Genomic DNA, 15396 nt, shown 5'->3' with positions numbered 1-15396 from the left:
CTCAGTAGCATGGAATGGGAAAGAGCCCAGGCCCAGATCTGTGCCCCCTTGCTTGTTGAGATACCACATTGCTACCTGGTTGTCTGTTTCAATTAGGATTACCTTGCTGAAAAGGCAATCCTGAAATGTGAATAGGGCATAGCAATTGCCTGGAGCTCCAGAAAATTTATCTGGTGATTTGCTTCTGCTCTGGTACAGGTTCCCTGGGTTTGCAGGTCATTGACATGGGCTCCCCAACCCAGGTTGGAGGCATCTGTGGCCAACATAATCTGAAGATCTGGAGTTTGGAAGGGTAGTGCTATCTGAAGATTGGAATCCTGTGTCCACCAAGCTAGTGAGAGACAAAGCTGGCTGGTTACGTGGACCATCTGTGACAGATTTTGGCTTGACTGGGACCACTGGGACTTTAAAGTCCATTGTGTTATTCTCATGGCTAATCGAACCATTGGGGTAACGTGAACTGTAGGTGCCATGTGTCCTAGTAAGGTCAGTAGGTGACGAGCTGTAGTGGTTTGGTGGGTCTGTGTTGCTTTGGCCAAGGTCGAAAGTGTGCGTCCTCGGTCCTTTGGGAGGAACGCTCTGGCTTGAATGGTGTTTAGATCTGCTTTGATAACGAGATGGTGCGTGACGGAATCAGATGGGATTTGAGATAGTTTATGAGAAGTCCCAAGGATTGTAGCAGTTGTATGATAAGACGGAGGGATCGAAGTACTACCTCCCTGGATGGAGCTTTGAGTAGCCAATCGTCTAGATACGGATAGACATGGATACTGCGCTGTCTTAGGTAGGCTGCTACTACTGCCAGGCATTTCGTAAATACTCGGTGTGCTGACGCAAGGCCGAACGGCAGCACCCGGTATTGGAAATGCCTTCGACCTACTAGGAATTTGAGATATTTTTGGTGAGGAGGTGATATGGCTATGTGGGTATAAGCCTCCTGAAGATCTAGAGAGCAGAGCCAATTTCCCTTTTGCAGGAGAGGGAGCATGGTGCCCAAGGTGATCATCCTGAACTTTTCCTTGCGGAGGTGTTTGTTTAGGGTGCGGAGGTCCAGTATTGGATGTATGCTGCCTGACTTTTTTGGAATTAGAAAATATTGAGAGTAGAACCTTTTTCCTTGCTGCAGCTGGGAAACCAGTTCCACGGCATTGGACTAGAGGAGGATGGAGAGTTCTGTCTTGAGAAGTAGAGTGTGGTCAGTTAGACTCCATGCCGGACATGTTGGAGAGTCCAGTGGTGGTGTAAGGAGATTTAGATGGTAACCGTGGGCAACCACAGAAAGGACCCATTGGTCGGTGGTGATTGCGTGCCATTTGTTGGCAAAGTGGCACAGACGGCCTCCCACAGGTAAAATGGTTGGGGGGGGGGGGTGTTTGACTGCTGCTCTCTAGAAGGTTGTCAAAATCCCGACGCAGGACCAGTCTGAGGAGCTGGTTGGGCTTTTGGGGGCCTGTGTTGATGAGCCTGAACGAGTCAGGGACGGAGGAGGGTAATACCTATTTGGTTTATAGGTTAGTTTTCTAGGTTCTCGTCTAAATATTCTTTTGGCAGTAGATGAGAAGTCCAAAGGGACAGTGGACAGTTGGCACAAGGTTTCGTGGTGGTTTTTGAGTTGTGCCACTGTCTCCTGAATTTTGCAACTAAACAAATTGTCCCCTGTGAATGGAAGGTCTGCTAACCTACCTTGGACGTCTTGCCACAAATCAGAGGATTTGAGCCATGCCCAGCACCTGGTGCTTATTCCCGCTGCTGATACTCTGGAGGCAGTCTCGAAGATGCCATACACTGCTCTTACCTCGTGTTTCCCAGCATAGAGACCCCTCTGAAGGATGGAAGACAATCCTTCTTGGAATTGTTCAGGCAGGTTCTCCGTGAAGTCTTGGACTTGTTTCCAAAGATTCCTGGTGTATTTCATCATGTATAGCTAATAGGCTGCTATATGTGCCATCAGCATAGATCCCTGGAAAACTCTTTGACCGAAGGCATCCAAGGACTTTTGCTCTTTGCCAGGAGGAGCAGAAGAATGAGGCCAGGATCTCATAGATTTTTTTCTGGGCGGATTGCACCACTAAGGAGTGGTAGGGCAGCTCGCTCTTTTGGAAACCTGGAGCTGACTGAACAAGGTATGTAGTGTCGGTTTTCCTGTTAACTGGTGGTACCGTTCCAGGGTGTTCCCAGGTACGGTGTAAGAGGTCCAGTAGAACTTTGTGGACTGGAATTGCCATTACTTCTTTGGGGGCATTCACGAATTGGAGCACCTCCAGCATTTTGTGCCTGGCATCCTCCTCCGTTTGCAATTAAAAGAGGATGGCTTCAGACATCTCCTTTATGAAGCTGGCAAATGATAAATCTTCAGGAGGGGAGCGGCATCTTTCTTCAGGGGGTGAAGGCTCTGACAAAAGGTCTTCAGAATCTTGAGAGTCAGAGGAATCATCACCCCAAGGGTCGTATGGTGGATCTCCCCCAACCTGCGGGCCTTCAGACAGAGGCAGAAGAAAAATCCAGCCGGATCAGGAGGTGACACCGATGGAAATGAGGAAGGCATCGACTTAAGAGGAGGCAGCACTGAGGACGGTGATGGATCCGATGGCATCGGTGTCTTCAATGGCCGTTGGGGTGGGAGTAAACCGGATTGTCCAAGAATCGGTTCTGGCATCGGTGTCTCCCAGGACGGAGAAGAGGCACGGTCTGGTTCTTCCTCGTCTGAAGATAAGGGAATCGGGATCGATGGTTTCAGAGGCGCCGCTGATCCGGAAGGAACAGGCACCGATGGAAGTGCACCGATCAGGGTGTCCAATCTTTCGAGGAGTGGAGCCAGCATAGTAGGCACTGGATCAGGTGTCGGCATGGGAATCGGAGTCAGCGGTGATTAAAATCCTCAAAGCGCTTGAAGGACTGCCTCTTGGACCATCCAGTCTAATTCCTCCCGGAAGGCTGGTGTTGGTAACACAGCAGCTGGGATTGAGGGCTGAGTAGGCGTTGCCAGAGGGTCCACAGGAATTTGTGGAGTCTTGGCTCCCGGCACCATTGTAGGTGGAGACGCCTCAGTGTCCCAGGTCCAGAGGAGGATGGGAGCTCCTCTCCCCGGGACTTCTTGGACGGCGGTTCAGCCAATGTCGAAGGCGATGGTTTGTCGGTGCCGGCACTGGATGAAGCTTTGCGTCAGTGCCGATGACGGTGCTTCTCTCGGTGCTCAGCCCAGTCCTTCTCCGGCGCAGAGGTCATCCAAGCCTTTGAGTGGGATAATGCCGGTGACGGCCAGTCACCAGCGTCTCGATGTTGTTGAGACGTCGATGGAGACAGAGTCGATGAAGAAGAAAGCTTCCGACTCGGTGCACTCTTGGCTGGAGTCGATGGAGACGAGAGCTTAGAGGCGAACATGTGCTCCATCTTCTCTAGGCGGACGCGGCGGCCTTTAGGTGTCATTTGGGTACAATTAGTGCACTGCTGGACATCGTGAAAAGGCCCCAAGCAAAAGACACAGACGTCATGAGGGTTCGTAATGGACACAGTTTTCGGACACTCGGGGCACTTCTGATAACCAGTCGCCATTTTGAAAAAAGGGGGCGGTGCACGGTCGTCGGGCACCGATGGAAATACTGCCACAAACCGGCTGCAAAGAATGTGGTAAACCTACCGGCATTAGAGGAGGTTGACAGTTGATGGGGGGCCCTGGGATGGGGCAAAATGTTTGAAATTTTGAGAAAAAGGTTCAGTGAGGAAAATTTGTGAGAAAATCCTACAGAGCTCCTAAGAACATCGAGGCAACTGCTGTGCGGAAAAAAAGAGACTGAAGGGGGGACTCCTGCTGGCTACAGGGTTAGTGGCATGCTGGGCATGCTCAGTTTGTCAGTCAAAGTTCTAGAAACTTTGACAAAAGTGTTCCGTGACAGGGCTCCATCTGATGATGTCACTCATATGTGAGGACTACCATCCTGCTTATCCTGGGAACATAAGAACTTGCCATGCTGGGTCAGACCAAGGGTCCATCAAGCCCAGCATCCTGTTTCCAACAGAAGCCAAACCAGGCCACAAGAACCTGGCAATTACCCAAACACTAAGAAGATCCCATGCTACTGATGCAATTAATAGAAATGGCTATTCCCGAAGTAAACTTGATTAATAGCCGTTAATGGACTTCTCCTCCAAGAACTTATCCAAACCTTTTTTGAACCCAGATACACTAACTGCACTAACCACATCCTCTGGCAACAAATTCCAGAGCTTTATTGTGCGTTGAGTGAAAAAGAATTTTCTCTGATTAGTCTTAAATGTGCTACTTGCTAACTTCATGGAATGCCCCTTAGTCCCTCTATTATTTGAAAGTATAAATAACCGAGTCACATCTACTTGTTCAAGACCTTTCATGATCTTAAAGACCTCTATTATATCCCCCCTCAGCCGTCTCTTCTCCAAGCTGAACAGCCCTAACCTCTTCAGCCAACCCCAGCTCCTGAATTGCCTGCTTTCAGGGGGGATAGTCTCACTGAGACCTGCCAACCCCATGGGAGGCTGATTCTCTATAAGCTCTTGATCTGCAGATTTCCTCCTTTTTTTTCTGTAAAACAACTTTACTCTCCCTAGTGCACTGTTAAAACTATCCTCTCTTTCTATTTTCTCTCCCTTTTTTTTTTTTTTTTAAGTCTAGCCTACACCTTAACTAAAAGTGCAGACCGCAGGTTTTGCACTACCTCCATCTTCTGGAGACAGAGAAATATTGAGGAGTTACAGGTGGCACACCAGGTTAAGAGGGGGTGCTTTACAAGTTTTTCTCCGTCTCCATCTGCTGGAAGGGAGGCAAAACCCAGCAGTCTGGAATGATCTGGGTACGTACAGGGAAATATTGGATGTTCCCTGTTGTAAGCTACACAAAGAAAGAGTAAGAAAGGCCTTGCTGGTGATAAAACATGAAGCCAAGAAAGATGAAAAATACAAAATTCTATGTACCATTCACAATCCATCTACTTTATGGCAGTGCATGGTACTTAGGATTTACCAACCATCAAGACAATTATGTCCCCCATCTTTTGTCTTGCCAGACTAGATCTTACTCAATGCCGAGCCTTTTCAGTTGCAGGCCCTTCTGTACAGAACTCCCTTCCAGACAATCTCAGATTAACTCCCTCCAGCAAAGACTTTAAGAAACTTTAAAAAACGTATTTATTTAAACTTGCTTTTAATTAATCTCTGTATTTTAACACTTTGTTTCTTACACTGATATGATTATTTTGTTTTTTTAACTTGTGTAATGTATTTTTATTATGCATGTGTAACACTGTAAACCGCTTGGGTCTACACCTCCATTGTATCACTGTGATGGCAAAACCGAATGACTGTATATAAAACTCGATAAATAAAATAAATAAATACATAAATATGAGTTTTTAAATAAGTAAATAAATGACAGCAAGTGCATAAATTCCTCATCAAATAGCAGCCACTGCACAACTCGGAGCCTGAGAATGCCTTGCAGTGGTTACAGGTGTTTAACATGCCTTGATATTAAGAACCATTTTGTTACAGTCCCTATACCTGAGTTGAGACTCCTGCAGCAGGTGCCAGTTTAGACAATGCTCCCTGGTCTCCTGATGCAGAGCTGGCAAGTGTGGCTCTCCCTGCGATACCCCCTAAAACGATGACAGAAATGCAGAGTTTTCAGTTTGAAACACTACCACTATAATAATGTTATTAAATATCACAGTTCTGCTGCTAGAAAGATGCTGGAAGTTCATCAGTCAAGGTGGTTAAGATTCATTTTCACTAAGGGGTGAATTTTCAAAAGGATTTACACGTCTAAATGTATTTACTATTGAAGCAACTTTCAAAAGCCATTTACCCATGTAAAGTGCTCTTCCGCAAGTAAATCCTATGGACAATTCAATTGAATATATTGTAGAAATGTTTAAAAGGCCGCTTACATGGGCACAGTGTATTTACATGTGTAAAACCTATTTTTAATCATGTAAATGCTTTTGAAAATCAGGCCCTTAGAGCGCAAGCTGACTGACCGAACAGAACTGAGCAGCAATGCATTCATGCAGAGCAGGCAGAGTGCCAGGAAAAATATCTGTAGATAGTGAGGGAAAGAGAACAGGGGAGTGGGAGAGGCACAGAGGGGAACAATTCCAAGCAGTTTGTCCACTGTGATGGACCACACCTTTATCGGTTACTGCCTCCAAGCTCCCTTCTGTACACACTTTGCCTGCCTCTCTCAGAACCAAAAGAATGGAGAATAAGGCTCTGGGACCACATGAAAATAAAACAAAACTCTCCCAGGCAGAATTAGGCTTCCACAATCCTCTCCTTATTAGATAAGCAAGTGTTTCTTACATCTCTACAGCAGCTACCAATATTACCCGAGTAGCTGAGATGAAGAGTTCACTATTGCTCAGAGTTACTCGTTCTTGACTTAATCTTCCTGCTGCATTTGCTCCTCTTTATACTCCTATTACACAGTGAACAACACCTGAGCTACAGGAAAACTGGTTCTTACCTGCTAATTTTCATTCCTGAAGTACCCCAGATCAGTCCAGACAAGTGGGTTTATGCATCCCTACCTGCAGATAGAGGCAGAGAACTACAAACTTTGAGGCACTGCTACATAACTAAGAGTGCCACCTGCAGTCCCTCAGTAGTGACCTGTACCCAAGCCAACTATAGAGTAACAATTTCTCAACAACCTTCTAAGTGAGGGCAAGCAGCAAACCCAAAGGTTGGAGCCCCCACAAACAGAAAAACCACAAATCAACCCAAGGGGCTAACCACAACTTATCAAACTTCTTTAGGTTCTGTGTATATATATATATATATATATATATGCATATAGCTATCAAAAAAAGTTTTGGCTATGTTGTCTCCACCAGTGCTGTAACTATTATATATATACAAAGAACCCCCCAAAAAAATTTTTTTTGGAGAAAAACAAGCACCCTTATTATTCAATAAATTATCTCAAAAATATAATATTTCATAAAATTATTTCTTTTTATTGAAAATTTAACAATAGCTTATCAACACATCATAAAGTACATATTAAATAATTAATTGATTACTTCAAAAATTAATGTTAAGTCCATATAATTATATCCCTCAACCTTCTCCTATGTCTTATCTCAATCTTACCCTTTACCGGACTTGATATTCCCTAACCACATTGATGTACTGATCGGTCATTCATAATGAATACACCATTTAAATTTGAAAAAACGTATCTCAAATTATTCAAATTTGAATCCTACATCGATTTATTAATCTATTAATTAGATTGGCGAAACGAGGTCCTTGTCGGGATAGAAGATAGAATCAGCTGAATGAAATACACCATTAATATAAAATTAATAAATCGATGTAGGATTCAAATTTGAATAATTTGAGATAAGTTTTTTCAAATTTAAATGGTGTATTCATTATGAATGACCGATCAGTACATCGTGGTTAGGGAATATCAAGTCCGGTAAAGGGTAAGATTGAGATAAGACATAGGAGAAGGTTGAGGGATATAATTATATGGACTTAACATTAATTTTTGAAGTAATCAATTAATTATTTAATATGTACTTTATGATGTGTTGATAAGCTATTGTTAAATTTTCAATAAAAATAAATAATTTTATGAAATATTATATTTTTGAGATAATTTACTGAACAATAAGGGTGCTTGTTTTTCTCCAAAAAAAATTTTTTTGGGGGGTTCTTTGTGTGTGTGTATATATATATATATATATATATATATATATATATATATATATATTCTGACAGTTCTTCCCAGTAAGCATGCCAGAACATGGACTTGATGTAATGATCTTGAGAACATTAAGGGGCTGGGTCTCTGGACTGATCTGTGGTACTTTAGGGGGTCGGGAGAGTGAGGGACAGTGCATAATACGCAAGTATAAGTCGAGCCAGCTAATTTATGCCTATTTTTTGGCATACATTTCTTGACTTATACATGAGAATATACAGTACTTCCCCTGAACACGCTCTCTATTCACTACCTGTACTATCATGCCAATAACTGAACGCGACACGTGTCCAGAATTGCCGCTTGTTTGCATCAGACACTGCAATGAGACACCATGAAAAGCTTCCGTGATGGGGCGAAAAAAAATTCTAAAGCATAACCGCCCCTTATTACCTCTAAGCTCAATCGACATCCACCATGACATCTGCTGGGTCTTCCTGATCTAACCCTGGACCAACCCCAAGACCATCTTCCAGGTCATCCAGGTCTGAATCATGAGCTGCCAGGCCCCTCAGGATGGTGCAGGCCCAGCTGGCGACGGAGGTTCCCTGACCCTGGCCAAGGAGTCCCTAGGCCTCTGCAGCAGGACACGACGGCTGACAGAAATGTCCTTTTATAGCCAGTGCTTTTCCTGGTTAAAAAAGGCCTTATGCATAAGCAAGACAAATTCTGAGGAAAACTCCACGTCATCCTCTCCCCTATCGGACCCAGAGCTCACATCTCCTTCCCCCACAGAATTGTGGAGACAACAGGGGAGGGAAGTCCCTGGGCTCCCTGGAGTGTCACCTTCCAAGCTGTAGCCCTTCTTCTGCGTGACAGGTTGTTTAGGCTCCCAGTATTGATCCTGACAGGGCAAGGGAACCTGTGGCTCTCCTCCCCAGAGGGCCCCTCCCTTCCAGAAATGAATCATGGAATACCGCCGCTGCATTCAGCTGTCCCCGAGCCAGGCCACTGGCCTGACAAGCTTTCCTGCACTGGGAAACCGCTGTCGGTGCCATCTTGTCTCCATGTGGCAGACCTGCCGCAGAGGAACAGAAGTCGTGTGGAGAGCGGGAGAAGAGAGGAACACCTCCCAATGCAGCCTCCGGCTCCCCAAGCAGCCTGAAGCTTTCCGATGCTGGGAAATCACTGTCGGAGCCATCTTGTCTCCATGCAGCTGGGCCTGCTGCAGAGGCACAGAAGCTGCTTGATCGCGGTGCGCAGGAAAGGAGGGGAACATGGCCCAATGCAGCATCTGGCTCCTCAAGCAGCCCAAAGCTGTGAACAGAGGAGCTACACTGTTCCATTCCCCAGCCAGGCCTGCCCCGATGATCAAACCAGAAACAGCCCAAGTGGTTGTTGGTGAAAGAAAAATGTAACACTTTTTTTTTTCTTTAAAGAAACAGCAGCCACAGCAAAGGAAGAAACTCAAGTGAAAAAAGGAATACTTCCCTGCTGCTGGCAACACCTCTGGGAAGGTCCCTTCAGGGGATAAGAGGGAACCAGGACTCCTGGTTTACAGATCCCTGGTTCTGCTGCGGGCTAAAGCTGATAAGAAAGTTGGTTCTTACCTGCTAATTTTCGTTCCTGTAGTACCACGGATCAGTCCAGACAGTGGGTTATGTCCCCCTTCCAGCAGATGGAGACAGAGAAAAACTTGAAGGGCACCCTCTCTTAACCCGGTGTGCCACCTGCATCTTTTCAGTATAAAAAATATCCAAGCCGAATATAAGAATATTAATAATAAACATAGCAATAACAACGAATCAAGCAGTAATAGGACTGTAACTGTAAGAATGCAAAAATGCAAAAAATTGAGAGCAACTTGCGTTATTTTTATGTTTTTATTAGTGTTCCGCATTGAAGATTGAATATAAGCGCGGACTCCAAACACCCACTCCCCAGGTGGGCATCTAGACTGATCCATGTTACTACAGGAACGAAAATTAGCAGGTAAGAACCAATTTTCTTTTCCCTGTACGTACCCAGATCAGTCCAGATTGTGGAATGTACCAAAGCTTCCCTAAACAGGGTGGGACGTTGAGAGTCCCACGCGAAGAACTCCACTACCAAAATTGCTGACATCTAGAGCCTGAACGTCCAAGCAGTAGTGACGAGCAAATGTATGTAACGTCTTCCAAGTAGCAGCTCTACAGATTTCCTGTGTTGAAACCAACTGGCATTCAGCCCAAAAAGCCGCTTGGGAACGAACTGAATGTGTAAGCGGAGGAAATAGCTTCTTTCCAACCATCGGGCAATCGTAGTTTTAGAAGCTTCTGAACCTCTCTTGGGACCACTCCATAAGACAAACAAATAATCCGAAACTCTGAAAGGATTTGTGACCTTCAAATAGGGTAATAAGGCACACCTGACATCCAAACGATGAAGTTCTCTCGCATTTGGGACGTAGCCGTTAAGTCTGGAAAAGCTGGGAGCTCCACTGATTAATTTAAATGAAAAGTTGAGACCACCTTCAGCAAGAAGGAAGGGACTGCTCTGAGAGATACGCCCGAGTCAGTAATTCTTAAAAAAGGTTCTCTACAAGAGAGGACCTGAAGTTCTGAGATTGTGAGCCGAGCATATCGCCACTAAAAATACTGTTTTTAACGTGAGATCCTTCAACGTCGCCTTCCTAAAGGGTTCAAATGGAGGATCACACAAGACGCGAAGCACCAAGTTAAGATTCCAGGATGGGCAGACAGGGCGTACAGGAGGAATCAAATGTCTTACACCTCTGAGAAAATGGCACAACATCCAGATGCGAAGCCACTGAGTTAGCAACAAGAGAGCCCAGGGCCACCATGTGCACACGAAGTGAATTAAAAGATAAACTCCTCGTCACGACACCAGGACTCGAAAACTCTCCACACCCTAACATAAGAGAGAAAGGTAGACATTTTCCTGGCTTGCAAAAGAGTAGTTTTGACCTCCTCCGAATACCCTTTCTTCCTCGATCTGCCTGGTCGAAAAATATAGGGCCTTGCCGCAGAAGACGTGGAATATGCCCAAGACCTAGGGGCCCGCCCACCACAGGTTGATGAGATCCGTGAACCACGGTCATCGGGGCCACCCCGGAGCCAAGAGAATCACACTGCCTGATGAACTTCTATCCTGCACAGAACTTTGCCCACTAACGGCCAAGGAGGGAACACATACAAGAGAACAGAGGTTGGCCAGGGGAGCACCAGCGCATCGATTCCCTCTGCGCCATAATCGCTCCTGCGACTGAAAAAGCGAGGGGCCTTGGCATTGTCCCGTGTCGCCATGAAGCCCATGTGGGGTGTCCCCCACCTGAGTGAGATGAGATCCATTGCTTGGTCGGAGAGTTCCCACTCTCCTGGATCTATGCGTTTCAGACTCAGGAAATCTGCCTGTATGTTTTCTTTGCAGGCGATGTGAGATGCCACTAACAGCGCAAGATGTTTTTCCCCCGATGGCATGAGATGTTCTGCCTCTTTGGCTACAGCTTGACTTTTGGTGCCTCCTTGATGGTTGATGTAGGCTACCATTGTCGCATTGTCGGACAGAACTCGAACCGCCTGATTGTGCAGCAGCGGGAGAAAGTGCCTCAGGCGATTGATCGACCAGCTGGTTTCTTCCTCAGACCAATGGCCCTGCACAGAGTGGGACTGACAGACTGCTCCCCAGCCAGAAAGACTGGCATCTGTTGTCACCACTATCCACTTCGGAACTTCGAGGTCCACTCCTCGAGACAGGTTGCGCGGGCACAGCCACCACCCAAGCCTGAACCTAGCGGGAGCAGTAGAGGGAACTGGAACTCCTTCAACTTGGGGCCCCAATGGGAAAGCAATGCTTGTTGTAATGGCCTCATATGAGCAAACACCCAGGGGACCACTTCCAAAGTGGATGCCATGGAGCCGAGGACCTGTAGATAGTCCCAGGCTTTGGGAGGCTGGAGCGACAACAAGCGCCGTACTTGCTCCATTAATTTGTTTCTTTGGTCCAAGGGGAAGAAGACTTTCCCCACGCTGCTATCGAAGCGGGTGCCCAGGAAGTCCATCGTTTGAGAAGGGACAAAGTTGATCTTGGCTTGATTGATCACCCAGCCAAGTGATTCCAGGAGCTTGACGATGTTGCTGATAGGTTCTATACAGAGAGCCTTGGACTTCGCCCCGATGAGCCAATCGTCGAGATAGGGATGAATTAGAAGGCCTTGCTTCCTCAGGGCTGCTGCTACCAACCACCATAACCTTGGTGAAAGTGCGAGGGGCCATAGCCAGAACGAATGGCAGTGCGCAGAACTGGAAATGCATACCTAGGATCATGAAGCGGAGAGAAACTCGTGATGATCCTCGCGGATGGGTATATGTGACTCCATCAGATCCAGGGACACCAGAAATTCGCCCTTGCAGACCGCCGCTATCACGGAACAGTGTTTCCATGCGGAAATGTGGGATCTTGAGAGCCTTGTTTACCTTCTTCAGGACCAGAATAGGCCGGAAGGACCCCTCTTTTTTTGGAACCACGAAATAAATGTTCTCCATTCCGCTTGGGGAACAGACTGTATTGCCCCGAGAGCAAGGAGCCGATCAAGAGTCTGCCATACGATCTGAGCCTTGGTTCTTGTACCACAAGGGAAGACCATGAAGAAATCTTGGAGTGGGCAAGCAAATTCCAAAGCGTAGCCATGTTCTATGATGCTTAGGACCCATTGATCGGAAGTAATTCTGACCCATACCTCATAGAAATGGGACAAACGTCCCCCCACTCGAAGAAGCGAGGGATGGGTCGGCCTGATCTCATTGAGAAGACTTGGAGGCAAGGGGCGTGGTGGAACCTGTGTCGTGGGTTGTCCTGCACCCACGAAAGGAAGAATTCCAGAACTGTGTCCTCAGCGCCGGCTGTCTTTGCCCTGTAGGCTGTGGTCTAGCCTGGCGAAACATCCGTAGTCCTCGAAAACGGGATCGGGATGATGGAAAACCCCTGGAGGGGCCTCGGCCTGTCCTCGGAGCTTATGGACTCTGTTCTCACTCAGAGACTTCATCAATTGTTCCAGGTCCTCAAAGAGGAACTTTCTTTTCCTTTAAATGGTAACACTCCTAACTGAGCTTTAGAAGAAACGTCTGCTGACCAGACACGCAGCCAAAGAAGCCTCCGTGCCGAAGCAGTGGAAGACATGGTGCAGGAAGACGTACGGAGGAGATCATACAGCGCATCTGCTCCATATGCCACTGCCACTTCCAAGCGTTCAGCTTGCTCCGATTCTCCAGGAGGAAGATCTCGACCCCTCAGCAGCGGCCTCAACCAGGGGGGGATGGTCCCTTCAGAACCCTGCAACCCCCCTGGGAGGCTCTCAGGACGAGGGAGAACTTCTTCCTACTTCTTCTTTGTTGTTGTTTTTTTTTTTCCAAACCAACAAATCCCTGACTAGCTAACCCAACTACCCAGGGACCATCAGAGACTGTGGGTAAACCTGCCCCATCTGCTGGAGACAGAGTAAGACTGAGGGGCTGTGGGTGGCGCCTTACTATATGTAGGAGTGCCCGACAGATCTTGCTCTGTCTCATCTGCTGGTGCGGAGTCACAACCCAGGTGTCTGGACTGATCCGGGTACGTACAGGGAACGGTAACTACTGCACACCGCTGCACAAATACCCAGGGCCGAAACTTCAAAGATGCGTTTGAGAAGAACCTCCAGTTTTCTATCCTGAAGGTCCTTGAGGGCCGCCGCCCCAGCGACGGGAATGGTGGTTTGCTTTCTGACCACGGAGATAGAAGCATCAACCTTAGGAGACCTCAGAAGCTCTAAAGAATCCTCTGGCAAGGGTAAAAGTTTGTCCATAGCCCTACCTAATCTCAAACCGGCATCTGGGACCTCCCACTCATGTGTCATGAGCTGATGCAGCATTGGATGAAGAGGAAAGGCTTTAGCTGGAGACCGCAGCCCCACTAAAACTGGATCCACAGAATCCTGTGGGAGGATATCTTGGGGGAGATCCACCCCGAATTCAGATAATACAAAGGAAATAGGAGGCTCCAGCTCCTCTCTGTGAAACAGGCAAACCACTTTTTGGGTCATCACCATCCAGAGGAGAGTGCTTTATCCGATCCTCCTCTGAGGCCGGGAGGGGGCCAGCGCATCAGGAACCCCCGCATCCGCTGCGTCCACTCCTACCGCAGACGACGCATGGAATTTAGCGACCCGAAGGGACACCTGGGAATCCAATCGCTTGGCAATTTTATTTGGAGGCTCCGCAGGATGATTCAAATGCGAAGCACCAGCTACACTGAGTCTGAGAAGCTAAAAAAGCCTTATGCATGAGTAGCACAAAGTCTAGGGTGAAATTATTATAACTAGCCCCTTGCCCCACCAGGGGATCGGGCTCACCCTCAACATATTGGTCCTGGTCAGAAAGATCTCCAGGACTGGTAAGGACAGGGGACAAATCAAGAGGAAGCTCCCTTGTTCCCAAAGCTCTGGCTTCTGCTTCTTTAAAAGTTTCCAAAATAGCCACTGAGGGGAAACGGATCAGCCCTAGGATCCCAAGGTGCTGATCTTTTTAAGGCACCTTGGGGCTTTAATGAGCTTCCTGTCGCTTGTGCAGAACTGCCTTCCCCGCCGGAGAGGCACTGCGAACAAAGGCCTGCACGGGAGAGTCTATTGACAGACTCTCTGCAGGCAGTGCAGCAAGATGGCCACAGCATCGAGGCAGCTAAGGGGGAACTGAAAAAAATCACAGCCGAGCAGGAGCGCGAAGACTGGAGGTTAGTAAGAAAACATGCCCCCACTGAAATCACATGGCAAAAAAGCAAAAAATAGCAGCAGGCTGCTTTTCTTTTTTTTAAATCGGTTCGGGACAACGAGGGAAAAGGAGGGACCGGACCATCTGCATCTTTCCCTGAGCCTGGGGTAGCCTACCCCAGCTCCTTAGCCTTCTACCAGGAGGGAATGGCCGACTAGAACCTCCTGGGAGGATTTATCCCCCCCCCCCCCAACAAAGCCCCTTGTTTTGTTTTTTGTAAAAGCTTGATTCATTGCCAAAGTAAAACTTCTTCTACCTTTTTTTTTTTTTTTTTTTTTTTTAAGAAATATAGTCCCAACCCTAAAATCAGGGCAAGACTGCAGGGTTTGCACCACCTCCATCTGCTGGAGTCAGAGAAATACTGAAGAGATGCTGGTGGCACACCGGGTTAAGAGAGGGTGCTCTTCAAGTTTTTCTCTGTCTCCATCTGCTGGAAGGGAGGCATAACCCATAGTCTGGACTGATCTGGGTACATACAGGGAACATGGATTACCAACACCCGCTTGCCTGGCTCAACCTGAGGGATGGCCCACAAAGGAACCTAACACCTCAGGGAGCGCCTTCTAACTTCTCTTCTTCTGTCCCTTCTTTCTTTTTTCCTTAACTGCAAGTTTGCATCTCAACTATCTGCTGGAGACAGTGAAATACTGAGGGACTGCAGTTGGCACTCTCAATTATGTAGCAGTGCCTCAAAGTTTTTAGTTCTCTGCCTACATTTATTTATTTTTTTTTTTTTTTAAAAGTTTTTATATACCCCCGCGTTAGGGTTAGGTATCTAACCATCTTAGCGGTTTACATAATAAAAACACACATAATAATTGACATACATTAATATACAATAAAATTACAAATTACATTCATTTATATTTGTATCTTCCATAGTGTTTAGGGGTTTGAAGACAGAATTGATGC

General features: G+C 46.9%; 1 protein-coding gene across 1 annotated transcript in view; it reads right to left on the bottom strand.

The window, feature by feature from the left end:
* Positions 1–15396, bottom strand: part of LOC115082167 (E1A-binding protein p400-like) — a gene marked incomplete at its 3' end in the record, with an annotated part of 153268 nt that overhangs the window by 57936 nt on the left and 79936 nt on the right. The window contains 1 exon segment of the mRNA XM_029586424.1: positions 5533–5627. Coding sequence (XP_029442284.1) covers positions 5533–5627 — 95 coding nt within the window.

This window comes from Rhinatrema bivittatum, unplaced genomic scaffold (assembly GCF_901001135.1).
Source record: "Rhinatrema bivittatum unplaced genomic scaffold, aRhiBiv1.1, whole genome shotgun sequence".
NCBI lineage: Eukaryota > Metazoa > Chordata > Amphibia > Gymnophiona > Rhinatrematidae > Rhinatrema > Rhinatrema bivittatum.
Note: the sequence above shows the minus strand (reverse complement) of the source record. Positions and strands in the feature narration are given on the sequence as shown.